The sequence below is a fragment of the Anabas testudineus genome, chromosome 10, assembly GCF_900324465.2.
Source record: "Anabas testudineus chromosome 10, fAnaTes1.2, whole genome shotgun sequence".
In the NCBI taxonomy this organism is placed as follows: domain Eukaryota; kingdom Metazoa; phylum Chordata; class Actinopteri; order Anabantiformes; family Anabantidae; genus Anabas; species Anabas testudineus.
In genome coordinates this window covers 13,567,127-13,585,968 of record NC_046619.1, presented here as the reverse complement: position 1 = coordinate 13,585,968, position 18,842 = coordinate 13,567,127, and the positions used below count along the sequence as shown (strand labels likewise).

At 39.9% G+C, this 18,842-nt stretch overlaps 1 protein-coding gene across 1 annotated transcript; it reads left to right on the top strand.

Annotated features, from left to right (window-relative positions):
• The first annotated feature begins 1,976 nt into the window (after positions 1-1,976).
• On the top strand, positions 1,977-15,024 carry ehd1a (EH-domain containing 1a). The gene is made up of 6 exons (XM_026357632.1): positions 1,977-2,365; positions 6,980-7,077; positions 11,440-11,681; positions 12,585-12,755; positions 13,428-13,592; positions 13,900-15,024. Exons 1-6 carry the CDS (start codon positions 1,977-1,979, stop codon positions 14,431-14,433), a joined length of 1,599 nt encoding a protein of 532 aa, XP_026213417.1. The 3' UTR covers positions 14,434-15,024.
• The last annotated feature ends 3,818 nt before the right edge of the window (positions 15,025-18,842 follow it).

Below are 18,842 nucleotides of genomic sequence, written 5' to 3'. Positions count from 1 at the left end.
TGCTGCAACATTCATCCTATTCAGGCCCCTTCTGGGGACCTGAACAATTCACGTACCATTTAACAAACATGTGCATGTTAATTGTCAGTCATAATAACACTATAACCATAACACTATAGAAACATTTTTACAATCACACTAGCACTTAAAGAAAACCTCCATCTACAGTATTTGTCTCAGTGAATGGTATGCTAACCAAAAACTGTACAGCCAATCCTGTTAAATGAATAATACCACTTTTCTGTGGCCTGAAGTGTTGCCAGCTGTGTTGTTTCTGTGGGTCTCACCAGCTGTAACAGCATCTCCATATGGAAAGACCATGGCTTCCAGTGGAGCTGCTGTTATCTATGGAGGGATGCCTCTTGTCATCGAAAAGTTGCTGGGCCTCAGTTACTTAGTGAGTTAGACAGTTAACAGATTTACCTTACAGAGTTTGTTGAGTTGTATTTAATAACTAATTATTTTTGTTGTTTTCACATTCAGTTTTTTAATGCTTATTTCTGTACCACTTTCTCTTTGCAATAAAAAGTTAATCTAATCTATGTGTGTCTTTCCTGAGTCAAAGTATGCAAGTTGATAGAACTCTCTCTGAAAGTAAAACCAAAACTAAATGTGAATATAAATGCAGCATTTCCAGTTAATGGTAAGCACACTCTGGGAGTCCCCAATGCATATTCATGAATGAATGAATAGATATTTTTATCAAAGTGTCACACATTCCAACTGTCCCAACTCATGTAAGCTTACAAGAAACAATCAAAAATCACAGAAACAAGAGAAAACAAAAGGGAAAGCAAATCTAATTCATTGTAAAGGATCAAAACACAGTATATAAAATGTAAATCTAACAAATTCAACATAAAATGCATTTATGCTGACATGATGGAACTATAATTGACAAGAACAGAATAAAGTTTTCAAAAGTTTCATTGTTCCCAGTAAAATGAGGAAGAGGATGGTTGGATTGTTATATTATAATTCAACTGTTTGATTATAACAATGTCCATGAACAAAAGAACAGATCTGAAACCAATTTTTATTCAGATACATAAAAATACAGTTCATAGAACCATACAAGTCAGTATTAAATTAATATCTTTAACATCAGCACAGACAACAAATTTAGTGAGAGGATGTTGGACTAGACAGCTATCGATAAGTATTAATTATAGCGCAATAAGGTCAATTTGTGTGATAAAGATTTTTAAAGCTGATGCTCTCCAGACAATCAAACTACTGAATAAAACACATGTCAGAAGTAAGAAATGGGTTTAATTCCATGCAGGTTTTCAGAATTTGTCTCGATTTGTGGTGCAGAGTTATAGGCTAAACTCAATGGGACAAATTAACTAGACAATAAGAAATTATATCAATTAATATTTACAGTCGTTAGGTAATTGTGCCAAATTGACTGTGTGAGTCTGAGCAATTCATTTAGTGAGATACAACAAGAAAACTTTAAACACGTGTTATGATTGTGGCCTATTGTGTCATTATTACTGTAAATCAATAAAACAGTGACATATTATGAACGCTGGAAATGTCTGCATGATCACACACGTTCCTAAAAGGCTCTTATTGTGAAATCCCCCTTCCCCGGATGTCAGCCTTCTTTGGTGGTGTTCAACTGACAGCCGGTTAGCCACCGCTAGCTAGCTAGGACAGCTTTTAAGGCGCAGTTGTCGACAATCTATCGCTTTCTAGACTTAGATATTTATGTTGGAGTGTGGCTTGCTTGTCTGACGTTAGCCAATCTTAGCTGAAGAGGGAGTCCTCCACGAATGAGTGACTTGTGTGTGGCGAGCTAGCAAGAAGGAGGGTGTGGACAAAAACTTGGAAGACCTCGCCCAGTCGTTACTTCAGTCCAGGAGGCAGCTACTCTCTTGACGGTGTGAGAGACCCACACCACCAAACCAAGTAATAATTCAAGGGTAGATTGACACAGTGGTGTCAGCCGAGGGCAACAATCAGTAATCATGTTCAGAAAAAACATGAAGAAGGAGCCGGAGCTGTTTCAGAACGTGTCGGAGGGGCTGCGGCGGCTCTACCGGACCAAGCTGTTCCCTCTGGAGGACGCGTATCGGTTCCACGACTTTCACTCCCCAGCACTCGAAGATGCCGACTTCGACAATAAGCCCATGGTCCTCCTGGTGGGCCAGTACTCCACCGGGAAGACCACCTTCATCCGGCACCTCATGGAGCAGGACTTCCCCGGTATGCGGATTGGCCCGGAGCCGACCACAGACTCATTCATCGCGGTGATGCACGGTGACCAGGATGGCGTGATACCGGGTAACGCTCTGGTTGTCGACCCAAAGAAGCCCTTCCGCAAACTCAACGCCTTCGGAAATGCCTTTCTCAACAGGTAAAGTCAGTGCCAAGTGCGCAGATCGTATTAAAGAGCTTATATTGAACAATGTGAAGAATGCATCACACTAGGATTTAGGAGCTGAACCACTATTTATTCATTCGTGAGTCAGTGTGTCTGTCATTATTTGATACAGCTGTGTGCTAAGAGACGTGTCACAACATCTCTCGCGATTTTAAATGTCCTCCCTACCAGTCCTGACAAGTGTTAGGCTTTTTTCAGAGTTAACTCACTGTATGCTGTTGCACAATCATCCAGCATAACAACGTATTTCTGGAGAGAGCTGTTTTTTCTTTCTTCCTCATCCTGAGAACATGCAGGTGTGCAGTGTCAGTGCCTAAGTGCACCAGCCAGTTTGTTTATGGAAAAGTATAAGGCACTAAGGTGCTTTCCAGCACGTTATTCCATTCAAATGTGCAAATTCTTTTGCTTTCACTTTGGTACAAAGCTGACATTTAGCACTGCAGCTTTCTCTTCTTCAGCTTCGTTTCCAGAAAAGCTCTTGACATAGTCGCTTGTAAGAGGCCACTTTCTCACAGTGTGGCCCCTTGAATATAAAAATGGTGGACTGTGACGTTGCTAGGCAGCAAGCTGACCTTGTCCTCCCCTCAGCTGTGCCGTAAGTTTCAGAGGCCTGTGGCCATATATAAGTCACAACACATCAGTAGAAGCTGACAAGCCAATTCCATTATTTCACTACCTGTGAATGTCCCTGATGATATCTTATCACAAAGGGTTAAAGGTTATGAAGTGACACTTGTGTCTTTAAGTCGAACTGTTAAATTGAGTCAGCAGATGTTTTATTAAGGTCGCACTCAGGTTGCAGTGACTGGGCAGTCAGTAAATTTAAATAGTTTATAGTAGGTTCCAGATGAGCAACAGATTCTGAGTGAACTTCTAGTGCACTTGCCCAAGTTTTATGAATTACTCATACTGACACTCATGTCTGGTATGTGATGAAAACATGTCCTTGTGCTGAAAACTAAAAGTAATACTCGCGTTGGGTTTTCACTAGTCAGTGGGAAATCAGAGCTGCAAACATTTGGACCCTTTGGGAAAACAGCAAGCAAAAGCAGAAGAGAAAGTGAAACAAAAAAAAGCTCAGACTTTGACGACAAGCCCCCACAAAAGGACGTTTTTTTGTGGTATGTCTTTTTAAATAGATGTAAGAAGGACAGTGGAAGGACTATTTGCATGTCACCCTGAGTTTATGATGGTGCTGCATGTGAGAGCCAGTGTGACAGGGCTGAGATGTCTTGATCCAGTCTATTGTGGGGGGGATTTGTCATGACGTCAGACGTCAGATCACAAACATGTGATTGTTGATGGTGTCGATTCTGGTAGGGGATGTGGGTTTTCCCCCTCTCTTTACAGTACCCAGTGTGATGTCACCCTATAAACAGATGGACAAATAATAACACATAAACACATGACTCAACTCATAGACGGTAATGAATGAGATTGTCAGGTGGATCCTGCAGCCATGTGTTGTATACAGACACTTAGGTTGACATTTCCCAAATAGGCCTATTTCCTATTATCAACTGGAAATCCTTTCCCTCCATTATTGTGTGGAGTGTCTGCTTTATCTTGCATGCCTGTAGACTTCTTGCCAAATAACATCGATCAAACTCACAAAAGTGAAGTAATGTATTTGAGTTAACACTTGAAAAGGGTGGAGGCTTCACAGGCCACAATTTACTGCTCTGTAGTTTATTACGAAGTTGAGGGGAAACCAGATAAGGCTATGTACAAACAAAGGCTATTGTCCATTGTAGCATAATTTGTGAAACTGTTGGATGCAATCCTGTGGTATCATGGGACTTGTGGTTCTCTTTGAATGCAGCCTGCATCGTTTTCTCAGAGGCAAATCAGGTTTCTGTTGTCATACAAAGGTTTATAGTGATACATAACAGGGTATGTGGGCACAACAATAGTAGGTCCATTACCTGTGTGAACGACTCTGTATGTCTAATACATAATCATTTGTAATGACATGTACCATGGAGCGGTTCCACAGCTGATATAATATTTGTCAAAAATCATATCCAGGCAAACATTTTGAAGCAGACTGTTTTTGGCTCAGACTCGGCCAGTTTTCCATTTTCCTTGATTGGCCCTCAGCTGTGGGAAGGGTGTTTTTCCTCCTAATAGGTCAGAATATAAATCGACTGATTTGAGGTGGAGACTGTGCTGGCAGCTCCACTGTGTGGCTCTTTAACTATAGTCATTCAACCTGTGGATTAGGCTTTAACTACCAGGCTCAGATAGGACTTACCTGGAGTATAACCAGTTATTTATGAAGACGGTAAACAGAAATCAGTCATGTGATTCTCACGCCAACTGTTTGCTCATGGATATTGTAAACTCACAAGGTAAAACATGGCGTACTCTACCAGCTTGCCAATTTCTTCAGTTTTTTAAATTTCTATTTTGCAGCACTTGGGTTTCAGATTACTTCCTGTTGGTTGTGCAATGGGTCTGTAAAGGTAACATAATAGTTCCCTTACACCTCCCAGATAAACCTGTATATTTTTTAGCTTTTGTTCCTTTTAGTTGAAAGGTCACTGCTGTCAGAGGGCTCCAGTGTATGTGCACGCTCTGTGAGCCATTAGTCAGTAAAATCAGAGTCAGCAAACTTTAACTTCCGCACTGGCCGACCCCAACCCACACTGTCCTGTTATTCCAGGACACTGACTCTGCACTTTACCGAGATAGGGGCTGACATATGCACAGCACAAAGCACATAACAAATACACAAATGGACATCTGTAGACATAGACTATATGTAATGGAAAGATAAATTATTCAGACACACACAAAAAAAGACAATTTTATAGGAAGCAAATGTGGAAAAGTGGCACATTTGTAACCTCCCTGTCCACACCCCCAGTGCTAGCAACAGCCACCTTGTTTCCTCTTCTCAATGGGAAGTTGAGGTTATGATGTGAGGGAAGTTCATAGATCAAGAGGTGCAGAATGAGAGGAAGACTTTCCCCAAGCTGGTGCCAGACTTTCAATATTACAGGACAGGTCTGACTTTTAAAGTTGATCAGAGGATGGTTTTCTCACTTCCTGAAGACATAATCAGACATTGAAAATAGTTTCAGAGCCTTGGGATCCCCATGCCTGGTAGGGACCTCTGTTCGAAAAATTCCAGCTTGAGTTCATCTGAGTATTTTTTCCTACAAACTGTGTGGAAAATTTTGAGATAGATAGTTGGAAAACCTGAGCCAAAATTCCAACTGGATATCATACACCATCAGCTGTGAGAGGGAGGGGGAAAAAAAGGACATGATTGTTATCTTTGGCCATCACTATTATTGTAATAGAATACCATACATAAGGAGCACAATGTCCTTTTGTCATATTTCTTTGACATATACTTTGTCCTTGGATTTTTCCTTTTTCCTCCCTGTGTGTGGTATAAGACCTCTGTTAGGGTCTGTGGTGTATCTGGCCTCAATGTGGTTGCAGCAGGAATGTAAAATCATGGTTCTCCTGGTCTTGTGACCTGGTGCCTCTGAGCTCATGTTGTGAGTATCGGTTCAAATTGATTCAAAAGGCAGCAGAGCGAGAAGGAGGACTCTGAGCTGTGGGGTGTCTTAACAATCCCCTTCTTTGTCCTGAGTGGGACACATGGGTTTAAGCAAAACCACCCATCCTTTCTCACTCTTTATAGTAGGTGTTTGTGGGTCTTGGCTTGATTTCTGTTTGAGGGCAACACTTCTCCTTTAAAGTTTAAAACCATGCCTCAGGTTAAAGGAGACCATTGTGTAATGACTTCTGAAGCACTGGGAATAGAATCAGGATTTCATAAACCATAATGTGTTTCAATTATTTTATATGTCTGTTATTATCTTGAGTCTTTTGGAGCCAAAACATCAGAAAATAGTGAAAAAGATCTTCAGAATTTCCCTAAATTATAGTTTTAAGTCCAAGGTTGCATCCTCAGCATTTTTAGGGAAAATATGCTCCATAACTTTTCATGCACTGAGATGCTGTCAAAGACACTACTGTGACACAGACTCACAGAGGCTTCCCTTTTTAACCAGCGAGAGAAGGTCAAACCCTGTTCTTCATACTGACAAAAAATGTATCTTGTGTCTGTATAAGAGATTTCAAAGGGTTTAAAAATTGGGTCAATGTTTGATTCCCTTGGTGGATTGATTTATACTATACGATGTCCCATCTTGTAACTTAATGATGAACTTAAACAATTAGTTGAAAAACTTGACGATTAACTAACCTTGGGCAGTTTGTGTGCCCTGTGGGGGGAAAAATGGTTCATTTTTGGAATTAAATCAAATAATTTGGTGACTGAACAATTTCTATATTGAAAATATGTTAGTAGCTGTATCTCCTGCTGCTACATTGCGTCTTTCCCAGCTAGAGTATTATACTAATGTCAGTGCCTGTCAGCGGGGAGGTTGTTATTGAAAAGCTGCAGAATAATATCTGTTTAATGCCAAGCTTATGTATAAACACACTCACCTGACTGGTTTTCTGCGTCATTGTCACGCTCTACCTCTGTGCTTCTTACTCTTTCTCACCGCATGCATTTGACATTTTTTTCCTCATGTGACATGTCTCACTTTATCTACTTTTCAGGTTCATGTGTGCCCAGCTACCAAACCCGGTCCTGGAGAGCATCAGTATCATCGATACGCCTGGAATTCTATCTGGGGAGAAACAGAGAATAAGCAGAGGTCTGCGTTACACACATGCATCTACATTTTACTTAGCTACTCCCTTATTCTACTGCCATTTATCAGAGCATTTCATGATATTGCATGCTTTACTATCATCAGAATGTGTACATATGCAAAATAAACCCACAGGAAGTTTCAAGTTCACATATGAAAGGAAACAAACTAAACAGCCTGTATGATCTTCTTTTCCCTGAGTCTCTCTCTGTCTTTCTCTCTCTGTCTTTCTCTCTCTGGTATTTCTGTTTGGCATGCACTCCACTAAATCAACCATAGCAGTTTTGCTCATAGTGCTGTCATACTTGTGTTTAACTCTTAACAGCCTCAGGTCAAAACGTAACCAAACGGGTCATGTAAATCTGATGGTGGCTTTTACAGTTTGAGAGTGAAGCAAGGAGAGGGTGTAAAACAGTTTGAAGTTCATTTCCTGTCTCTTTACGTGTGGTTTTTCTAGGGCACCATCCTTTTTCATGTCTTCCCCTCTTTTTGCTTTTCTTTCTCTTTTCAGATCTTTCTGCACTGTATTAAAACAATTAACTTAATAACAGGAATTGAAAACATTTCAGATTTCAATCTGTTTTCTGATAGTTTGCTGCACCCTCCTTGTTTATCTTATGCTGTATCATTTATCATGTTATATCAGAGCCATTTCCCCGTTCTGTGGTAGTGAATCATTTTATATTTTCAACAATGCTGTGACCTGCGGGGTCACTTCAAAATTGCCACATACACACATTTTTCTTTTACTTTTGATGATCCTACAAAACCCAGGCAGAAGATAAAGGCACGGCTGAACACAGCTTCTGCTTTTTATACCTGATTTCAGTCGCTTTAAGAGGAAGCTCACTTACAAGCAATAGAGATTTTGTGTACTCTAGGGAAAGGAAATGGAGTAAAATGGCAAACATAGAGTTTCCCAAGACCTCCCCCCTCCCTCCCACTACCACTACCGCATGTGTTGCTGCAATCTGCTCTTTATTATTGAGTTTGATTTTCCCATGAGACACAGCATGAAGGAAAAGAGAATATTAATATATAAAGCTTAAATGTCAGTGAGTCATTCTAAGGCATTTGAAAAGCAGAAGTTCCAAACGTGCTTTAGCCAGAGAGCTTTTTATTTATAATTTTATCTGTTTTTATAGAACTACATAATACTATCATTATGTAATTAATATCTACAGTTCTGACAGCTTATTTAATCAGTCAATAGAAAAATTTAAGGATTAAAATAAGTAGTTTCAGAGCTACGTGAGGGTAAAATGGCAAACAAGTGTATATAAATGTAAAAGTGCAAATTAGTTTCATCTGATGGAGGAATAGGGGTGCTTGCCTTCATGAGTTCATTCATTTGTTCGTCAATGTGTGTGTGTGTGTGTACAGTATGAATGAACAGACTGGCACAGGTTGAGGTGACCCTGAGCGGGTGGAATCTGATACCTCACACCTCAGACAGTTTTGTTTCTGTACATACATACTTACATGTTCTTACTCTCAATGACACACACATTTGTTCTCTTTCTCAAGCGCACACACACACACACTCATCCTCTGCTCTGTTTCTGTATAAACACATACGGTACTGTACTATCGACACATACTGTACTGACTGTGTCATATATAAACAGGACTGAATGGATTGTGCAGCTAAAGTGTGACGGGCATGTGTGTGTGTCAGACGGATATTAGGCTGATACCAGGCTAGGATGTGACGCGATTATATCAGAATTTCCTAAGTGTTGTTAGAGTTGTAATCTGCTAAATGTCCATGTGTGACTGTATAAACATTAGAACCGAACATTTCTAAATTTTTTATGTAGTGCAGCATCTTGCATAGTTTCCACGTTGCATGTCAGGCAGTGTTGCGCTTTACTGTGCATCCTGGTGACAGAGATCCTTCCGGTTTGGGGATAATGACTTTAGCAGAGAGAAGTGTTAAAGAATGATGAAATTGTGTTGCTCATTCATAGATGCCAAGCTCTTTTTATTGCATAATTCTCAGACTTTTGTTTGACTCAGCAGGTATGTTTCACTGCTTGTAGCTCCCTGTAGCATTGTGTAAAAGAACTGTTTGTCATTTGAGGAATTTGACTTTCTAGCTGAGCAATAGATGTGAAGATGAATACCACTCTTCTATCTGTACAGTAAATGTGTAGCTGGGTCCAGCAGTTAGTTAGCCTAGGGTAGCATAAGACGGGGAGAAAGAGCTAGTCTGCCTGCATCTAAAGGTAAGATCTAAGCTTCGTCTTGTTTCTTTATTTATGCATTTGTTTTAAAGGGTACCACATTTTAGATTTTTCCAAAACAAATAAATAACTTTGCTGCCTGTTCATCCTACGTCTGTGCTGTCTGTCTATAATTGGCTCATGGTTTGAGGCCTGTCCATATTTGTCACGAATGACACATGTATCCCAACATGTCTGTGCATATGATACAGACCTAGCTGTTGATGCTGTGTGCTATAAGTATAGGTCTAAGCTTGAGCAGCTGTCTCTCTGTCTGAGTCCCTGACACGTGAGTTAAAAGCTGACTTAACGGAGAATGAACAAATGTCTTCGGCTGGCTCCCACGGGGATCTTGAACTTTTTCATTCCCCTTTTATCCTCTTCTACTTTCACATTTCAGGCACACAAGCTCTTCTTTGCAGAGGGTGGTTTCCTGCGTCCATCCCCTGTGTCCATCTCTTATTACACAAGGGTTTTTTTCTTACTTTCACTTTTACTCACCCCAACTTTCATTTTCTCTGCCTCTATTCTTATTTTCAATCTCTGTTCATCACCCCTCTTCATATCTGTCTAATTTTGTCTCAGCTTCACTCAATCTCTTTGGTACACACATGCTTGGACACAGACTAGAGCCAACAATGTGGGCTGCCTGTGCAGCAGATCTGCCGCTGATTATGCGGCAGCCAAGATGAACTTTAAGACCAGCCTGACGTGCAGACTTTGATCAACACCATAATTCCAACTTCTTCACTGTAGGTTTTTGTGCTCAGGCAGTGACAGATGTTTTCACAGCACAGCTTAGCTGAGGCTCAGCAATTTTTGGTGTCATCATCATTATTATTATTGGCCCTGCATAGCATTTTATTTCTTGTAATGTTAGCTCTCTCACTTCCACATTAATGAACATTTGACCCCTGAGCCTCACACGTGCTGTAGTTTGACAAGTCAGCACTGGTTTAAATTATCTTCAGCTTAATAACGCTCCTTCAGCCCTCTCAGTAAAGCTGGTTAATAGGCAAATCTACATATAAATATATATATATATACATTATTTTATCAACATGACTTGAAATATGACCATAAAACCCACAATTAAAACTTCTTCAACACATGTTATTGACTGGTGTGAACCACTGATGTGTTGAACTCCATTGTCCACTGACAGCTGACAGGTCTCTCAGTAGACTATTTGTAATCAGTACAAGATATGTACATGATAACAAAAGCAGGCTGCAACTAAGCAGGTTCCTTATAGATAAATCTGCTGATTTTTTATTTATTTATTTATTTATTTTTTGATAAATCCATTATTGGGTCTTGCAGATGTAAAAATTATTGTCAAAAAGCCTTTTAATGGTATCCTTGAACCGAAGGCGACGGTAGATATTCAGTTGATATAAGATGTTCCATATTACACTTACAAAATGCTAAATTTTAAGATTATTTTCTTTTGACCAATGAATCAGTCAATTTAATAACTGTTGTTGCTCCATTTTTTGTATTTGTTGAAGGTGCGGCAGAAATGCATATTTTGTTATTTGATTAATTTAGTTGGTGGTTGAATTCTTATTTAAATCCTGTAATAGTAGTGGGTGTGTCCTGTGGGTATTACATCCCACGCATAAAGGCTAATTGCTCATAAAGGCTGTGTAATAAAATATTCAGGAGGAATATGTCTACGTATAGTTTCGGCTCATGTAACAGATTCCTATAGAAAACATGTTTCATCGGGTAATTTATTATATTTTCCTTTTTTTTTTTTTTTTTTGAAAAAACGACTCTTTGTGAATCCAGTAATTCCAATCTTCTGTATACTTATATATCTATATATGTTTTTGTATATATGTTTGTTCATGACTGGAGTAACTGTGAATATATATTTCTGATCATTTGTTAGACATAGAAGCTGTGTGTTACACTCCTGACACATTTGCCTGTGTCAGTGTTTAGGAATGTTACTAATGTCAGATTGTTGTTTTCAGCCTAAATACATAAGACTCCTGTTATTCTGAGTTACCATTTCTCAGTTAGTTTATACCTCATCCAGAATCAGCTGTCAATAAAGACAATAAACAGACAATTTCTGACTACTTTCTAGAAGGCGTAACACTGTATGTCTCCTCTTTTCCTCTGTTTCCAGGTTATGACTTTGCTGCAGTACTGGAGTGGTTTGCCGAACGTGTGGACCGCATCATCCTCCTGTTCGACGCCCACAAGCTGGACATCTCCGACGAGTTCTCCGAGGTGATCCGTGCTCTAAAGAACCACGAGGACAAAATGCGTGTAGTGCTCAACAAGGCGGACCAGATCAGCACTCAGCAGCTGATGAGGGTCTATGGAGCGCTGATGTGGTCTCTGGGCAAAATCATCAATACGCCAGAGGTAAAAGGAAAAAAGCTTTTATTTTTCACTTTTGTTTTTTAAATGATAGTCTGCACAGCTTCTCATTCACCGATGCCAGAGTTGCCAGGCAGCTGACTTAATCCACTAGGAGCCACTGTGGGTTTAGTGCCACAAATTGAACCACGACCTTCCCCAACCGCCCACAATGTGTAATCCACATATTTATTTAAATAGACAGTTTCAAAGCTTGTGTTCATTTCCTGCGCTGACGAGAGCATTACTTCTTCAGCGGGTTTCAATCAACTATTAGACGTACTTGGAGCACTCTAAAGTCTTAGGCGGGTCTGGACAGAGGTCAATGACAAAAATAATCAGTCACAGATTTTTTTAAGACTGAACCAATGTTCTCAGCTTACAAACTAACAAACTAAACCATCAAACGGTGTATCCAAGGCAAGTGACATGTAATGAAAGTACAAAAGAAGTTTTATTGTTATATGTCAGATCCTGTGTCCTGCCTGCTGTCATGTGACCTGACTTGTCTTCAGGATGTTTCCTGGCTGTTTAGTTAATGTTTGATTTGGGGCCATATTAATAAACCAATCCCTGAGAAACCTTTGGATCATGTAGACAATTATTCATTGACTTTGAGAGTGCATTGCTTTGTGAAACGTCTGTACATGAAGTGAAGCACAGTATACTTATGTTTAATTGATTTACTTCTATTGCTTTCTTTCTGCCTCATTTTCAGCCTCACAGTCCTGCATTATGTTGTCACATATGCTGTTTTGTTTTGTTTTTTTAATTAATGATTTATCTCTGTCTGCTTACACTTCCTAGCCTGTTTGCAGTGTCATGTACGTGACCCCGGCTCTTTAGTTGTCATGGTCATCATGGGTGTGGGCACTGAAAAAACCTGATCTTGTGTAAACTTTATTCCAGGTGGTGCGTGTGTACATTGGGTCATTCTGGGCTCAACCCCTGTTGGTCCCAGACAACAGGAAGTTGTTTGAGGCAGAGGAACAGGACCTGTTTGTGGACATCCAGTCATTGCCACGCAACGCAGCACTACGCAAACTCAATGACCTCATCAAGCGAGCACGCCTCGCCAAGGTCAGTAGCAACATTCTACTACAGGGCTAGTGGACCTGCGAGGCACGGTGGTGCTTTGAGCTAAATGCTAGTCTCAGCATGTTAACATGCTCACAGTGACGATACTAGCATGCTGACATTAGCAGGTATAATGTTTAACCTGTTCACCATCTGAACTTGGGGTGTTAACGTTCTAGCTAATCAACACTAAACACAAGTACACCTGAGGCTGATGGGAATGTCAGTTTTATAGGAGCAGACAGTAGATGAGGATTAATCCTGAATTTTACAGCAATCCATTCGATCCAATCCATCTGATAACACCCTAAATACTAAGTACAGTACCAACTATAAAGACACCTATCATACATGCTTTAATATAAACACAAAAGGTTTTCTACAAAACAACTTCAAAAGCTGTAAAACTGCATCTACTCTGCCTCATTAAATGCCTCATTTAAACAACCAGATAAATATAAATGTAATAAATATTTAAAATTAAGACTTAAATTAAGGCACACAAGATTTTAATTATTACGAAAATCAAGGTTTTGAGATTCTACATATAATATAGACCAAAACCCAGTTCATTAACTAGTTCAGAACTCGGTACAGTACGCTAATCTTTTGTTTACGACAAATAAATCCGAATCAATGAAAATATGTCTGTTCTGTGTATTTTTTCATGTCCAGGTGCATGCCTACATTATCAGCTCTCTGAAAAAGGAGATGCCAAGCATGTTCGGAAAAGACTCCAAGAAGAAGGAGCTCATATCCAACTTGGGAGAGATATACCACAAGATTGAGAAGGAGCACCAGATCTCACCTGGAGACTTCCCTAATCTCGCCAAGATGCAGGTGAGATTGAGGAAAAGATTAATCTTGCCGCCTGTACTGTAGACTGATGTGCAGAGATAAAGGTTTGATAAAATAACAACTTTGTGTTACATAATGTGTCCTGCTCAGAGTAGAATGACCTTTCAACCTTTACTCTCTTCACATCTTTGCCCTTCTTTCCTGCCCTTGCTTTTCAGGGTGGGCCAGGACAGAGATGATATTTATTTTTCCTGGTTTGTCAGGAAATCCTGCTTCTTGTCTTTTACATCCATTGGTAGCTACTGAAGCTATTTCAATCACCAATTCCTGTTTTTTTTTCTGCCTCCAGGAGCTGTTGAATGGCCAGGACTTTTCCAAGTTTGTAGCACTGAAGCCCAAGCTGCTGGAGTCAGTGGAGGACATGCTTGCCAATGACATCGCCCGTCTTATGGCCCTGGTACGTCAAGAAGAGACCAACGCGCCCAGCCAGACAGTGCAGGGTGGAGCCTTTGAGGGAACCAAGAGTGGTCCATTTGGCCACGGCTACGGCGAGGGCGCCGGTGAAGGCATCGATGAGCTGGAGTGGGTGGTGGGTCGTGACAAACCCACATACGATGAGATTTTCTACACTCTCTCTCCCATCAATGGCAAAGTGTCCGGTGCTGCAGCCAAGAAGGAGATGGTGAAGTCCAAGCTGCCCAACACAGTGTTGGGAAAGATCTGGAAGCTAGCAGATGTGGATAAAGATGGCCTCCTCGATGATGAGGAGTTCGCCCTCGCCAACCACCTGATCAAGGTGAAGCTGGAGGGCCACGAGCTGCCACCCACGCTTCCTGACCACCTAGTGCCCCCGTCCAAGCGCGGGACAGCCCTGCAGGCCTAGAGGAGGTGGGGGGGCAGCTTGGAGAAAAGCCATGTCAACGCTTTGTATCATGTTTAGGACTCTCCAGAATAAAGTCCGACCACAAGCATGAACACCATCATTCTCCATCAAGCTGTGAGTCTCTGGGCATCCTGACACACCATAAGGAGGTATCGCTGTGATCTTTATCACCAGAGAGAGACTGGAGGGGTTCAGGGGGAGGCGGGGGGGAAGGTAGTCAGTCTAATCTAACATTCAGGAGTCTAATAGAAATACACGGCAGAGGGTGAGGTCAATTTACCACCCAGTGAAAGGACATTACTGCATCATGAACTGATGGTTAGTTGGAGGTTGCGTCATGGAGCTGAACATGGATTTGTGCGTCCTGCGTTAAAAATGTCTTACAAGCATTCAGTTCACATAACCATATGTTGTTCCAAAGAAATATAGTTTGTTTTCCCCATTTGGAGAGAAAGAGGAAATAAATCAAAACAGCTACTAGAATTGTTTTATCTATATTTTTGTATTTCCTGACTGTTAACTTTGACTCTTTCCAAATGCTTCCCTTTTTATTATTTGCCTTATAAATAAAGACGAATATGTACAATTGAACTTGTTGTCATGTGAATATTTTTATGATGCACAATATTAATTTGAGATCACCAGAGGTTTAACTTACAGACCAAATTTGTATCAAATATGGTCTCAATAACTCTGAACTGAATAGTTTTATGATTTTACATTTTGCCAAGCACCATGTCAGTTAGAGGTCAGGCTTTTATTTTGAAATACCCTCATTTTAACACTGTCAATGTGGTCTGCTGCCCTCTGTAGACCAATAAGACTCAAAACATAACGTTCAGGAAGACAAATGAGGTCATTTACCCATGAAACAAGCTTCTGACTGCTTGTTATTAGGGCAAATTCAAAACAGTGTTGGAGACGGACACATGGAGACAATTTACAAAGCTAAGAAGTCAGGGGAGAAGAGCACAGATGGCCTGAGATGAAATCATAAACAAACAGGAAGTTGTCACATATGAGAAACACATTTGCGTCTGGATGTAGAACGAAGTGACTTCATTTTCTGTTTCAGCGTTGGACCTGAACCTGAAGTTTGAATGTGCTGTGAGGCCTGCTTGCATATTCAAATCGTTTGTTAGTATAAAAAACTGAAATGCAAATCGAATTCACCACAATGGCTCACAGGAAGTGAGATGATAACTTTGAAGTGAATTATGATGGTTTCTCATGTGAATCGTTTAATGAGTGGGAACAGCAAGGCCAAGCTTATATAGACATGTTTCCAAACTTTATCTTTCGCTGCATGTCTGGTCATGTATCTGCCTCAACTTGGAAACGTCAGCTGGTTGTTTTTCCGTCAGGCTCCTGACTCTCAATCAAGAGCCCTGATCTGCCTCTCAAGAACACAACGTTACACTCAGAGTCATGCGTCTCTCGCTCATCAGGACACTCAGCCTCCATTCAGACTCATTGATATTCTGCTCACTGACTCAGAAACAGTCAGCGTCACATAATCTCCACCAGCTGTAAGCAGGCAGCAGCAGATTTAATCTTTGATAAAAGTGCAGAGGCGCTCTCTTCTGACTCGATATGTTATTACAGCTTTTGTGTTTGGATAAACTGACATTAGCTGTTTGGCTGCGTCCTCTGTCCTCTGCTGCAGCTACAGTTCAGGGTCACTGCTGACTCCTGAACATTGTGACTAGGTTGTGCATAGATTCCTTGTATTTAATTTGAACCAGCTTATTAGAGAGCACATAAATCATTCTGCACTGACATCCGCTGTACATCTCAATAGTAAAGATCCAAATAAATATTACAAATGCAGACCAGATAGATCGACTTGATTTCAAATCAATTCAATCTTATATCTGACAAACTTTTGAAAAAAGAAATGCAATGTATTTTCTTTAGGTTGTCAAAATTGACTGCAGTGTCAATTGTAGCTTTAGATCCATCTCAGAGTGACAGTAGCATAGGTTTAATGCGTTGAATACACAGTTTTACTGGAGAAAAAGTAAACTGATGCTCTAAAAGAAATCATCATTTTGACATGTAGCAATGTAGGATTCACTGTAATGTACTGATGGTACTGAACCAAAATTCAAACATTATAAATACTGACACTTGTTATTAGATAAGAAATAATCAATGCGATGTTGATTATGTAATTTCAAAATGAAATAAAAATGTCAAAATAGCAATGAACCTATACAAATCAACAGAGATGTGTTACATAATTTGATACAGATGCTGTGGGAGATTTCGAGGCCTTCATTTGGTGCACAGACGGCAGACATGCTCAGACTAAATACTCAAACAACTTGCAGTACTTCACTTCAAGAAGCAGTACCTTTTCATATTCTTTATTAAAACTGATAGATTGAACTTCTAAAACCTGGGGAAATTTGTAGAATATCACAAAAAAGATCTCATAGTTATTAATAAAAAAGCCACTAGTAAAGGTGGAGATGATTTAACTACTTTATGTGCAAAAATATAATAAATCATAATGTATTTATTAGTTGATTACGTTTTAAATTGACAGTCTGCATCTGCAAAATAACTAAAGTCCTCTGAATTGTAGAGGTGTACAAGTACCTCAAAATAGTAATAGGGAGTAACAGGCAGAGCAGCACTGAAGTTAACTTTCTTCAGAAAGTCTTTGGATAATCTACAGCTGGCAGTAGCTTCAGGGCTCCTCTTGCTGTGTAACCATAATATATTAGCAGAAAGCTGCTGGAATGGCCACAGCGGTGTGAAATGAGAGGACTGTACGTGCCTTCTCTCTGTACACTGTGTGTTTGGGGAGCTCCACTGTATATCTCCTCTATACATTGCTTCCTGTCTTCCTCTGTTAGGACGTCACTATTTCCTTCCTTCCCTTCAGCTGTTTATGGAGCACAGTTTTCCCTGTTTTCCTGTTTCTGTTGCTTTGTTTTTCCATCTGTATTCCCATTGCCACCCCCGGCTCAGACTCTTTCTTTCACCCCCTCTCACAGTCACATTTGTCCCTTGCATGTCTAATTATAGTCCCTCTAGCCTTCTGACACACTGACCCCCGCAGATAGTGAGCTGGATAAGGCTGTAACACAGTCATGAGGAGGGAGTGCCACTTCTCAGAAGCGTGAGGAATGAGCCACCTGGATGAGTACAACATATCTGAGTACAAGTACACAGAGAAAGTACTGGATTTCATATGGAACCCACCCATTTCCTCTCCTACAGCAGGTCCTCGTCCACAAAACGTACATTTGACGTCTTACTGCAGTTGAAGCAATAAATATTTCTTCGGTTTGACAAAACAACAAAGCTGCTGTTTCCTGAAACAATACTGATAATGAATTTCAAGCAGCAAGTGACAATTACACACACTTTTTGATGAATTTGAATTTGACTGGACATAGTTTAAAGGGACAAAACACACCTGAATTTAAGGAAATTTCACATTTTTAATTACAACATGGCTTTTTGGTGGGGAGCATCCAGTTTCTTGAAGGGGCAGCTGCCTCTAAACAACAAGGAAAAATAAAAAGCTTAATGAGAAATTTATGTCTAGTTCTAGATTCATAATGAATTTGTTTTCATAATTAATTTTTCATTATGTAGGAGAATCACTGATGAGCTGCCAGAAGTGAATCAGCGAGCAAGATAATCACACACAGAGTAACATGTGAAAGCATCTCATGCACTACGTTTGAAAAAAAAAAAAATTAATGATCATCCCTGTTATAGGCAAGATTTACAGCAACTTTAATCAGACACACTTTACAGTTAAAATAATAGCTGACGGGACATCTGCATGTGATCAGACACTTAGTAATTAGACAACCTTACCACTTTAAATAAAATCCATTAAGTAAACTTGTGCCATTGCTCTGAGGCATTTTCATACTTTTGTGCATTTTACTTTTTTTCATTAAGAGACTATGAAAATAATTAAGGCATTAATACAGTTTGTGTACAAACCACTCCATGCTTACGTTATAAATGCAGTTCATTTAATTCTATTAAAAATTATTCAGGTTGGCAATGTTTGGTCACAAAAATGATAAAATGTTTAAAAACATAATGCTTAGTTAACTATTATGACTACTCTTGGATTTCAAGATATGCACAGCTGTGATTAGTCAGTTTTTTAACCTTTAACTGCTGATTTACCCATAAAGATGAATTAATGTAATTTATAATTCAGTTGTTGTTGATGCATTAGTCTATTGTTCTTGGACTGATGCACCTTTAACTGATTACTGGTAACTATTGTATAGTTCTAAGAGCTCATGAAGTATTTCATGCATTGATTTATGATCGTTCATGTGAAGACCTGCTAAACGAGTCCCCGGTTCTGCTGTGATTCAAACTCTGCCAAAAAAGTATGAATAGATAGATGAAGATAAAATATCTAC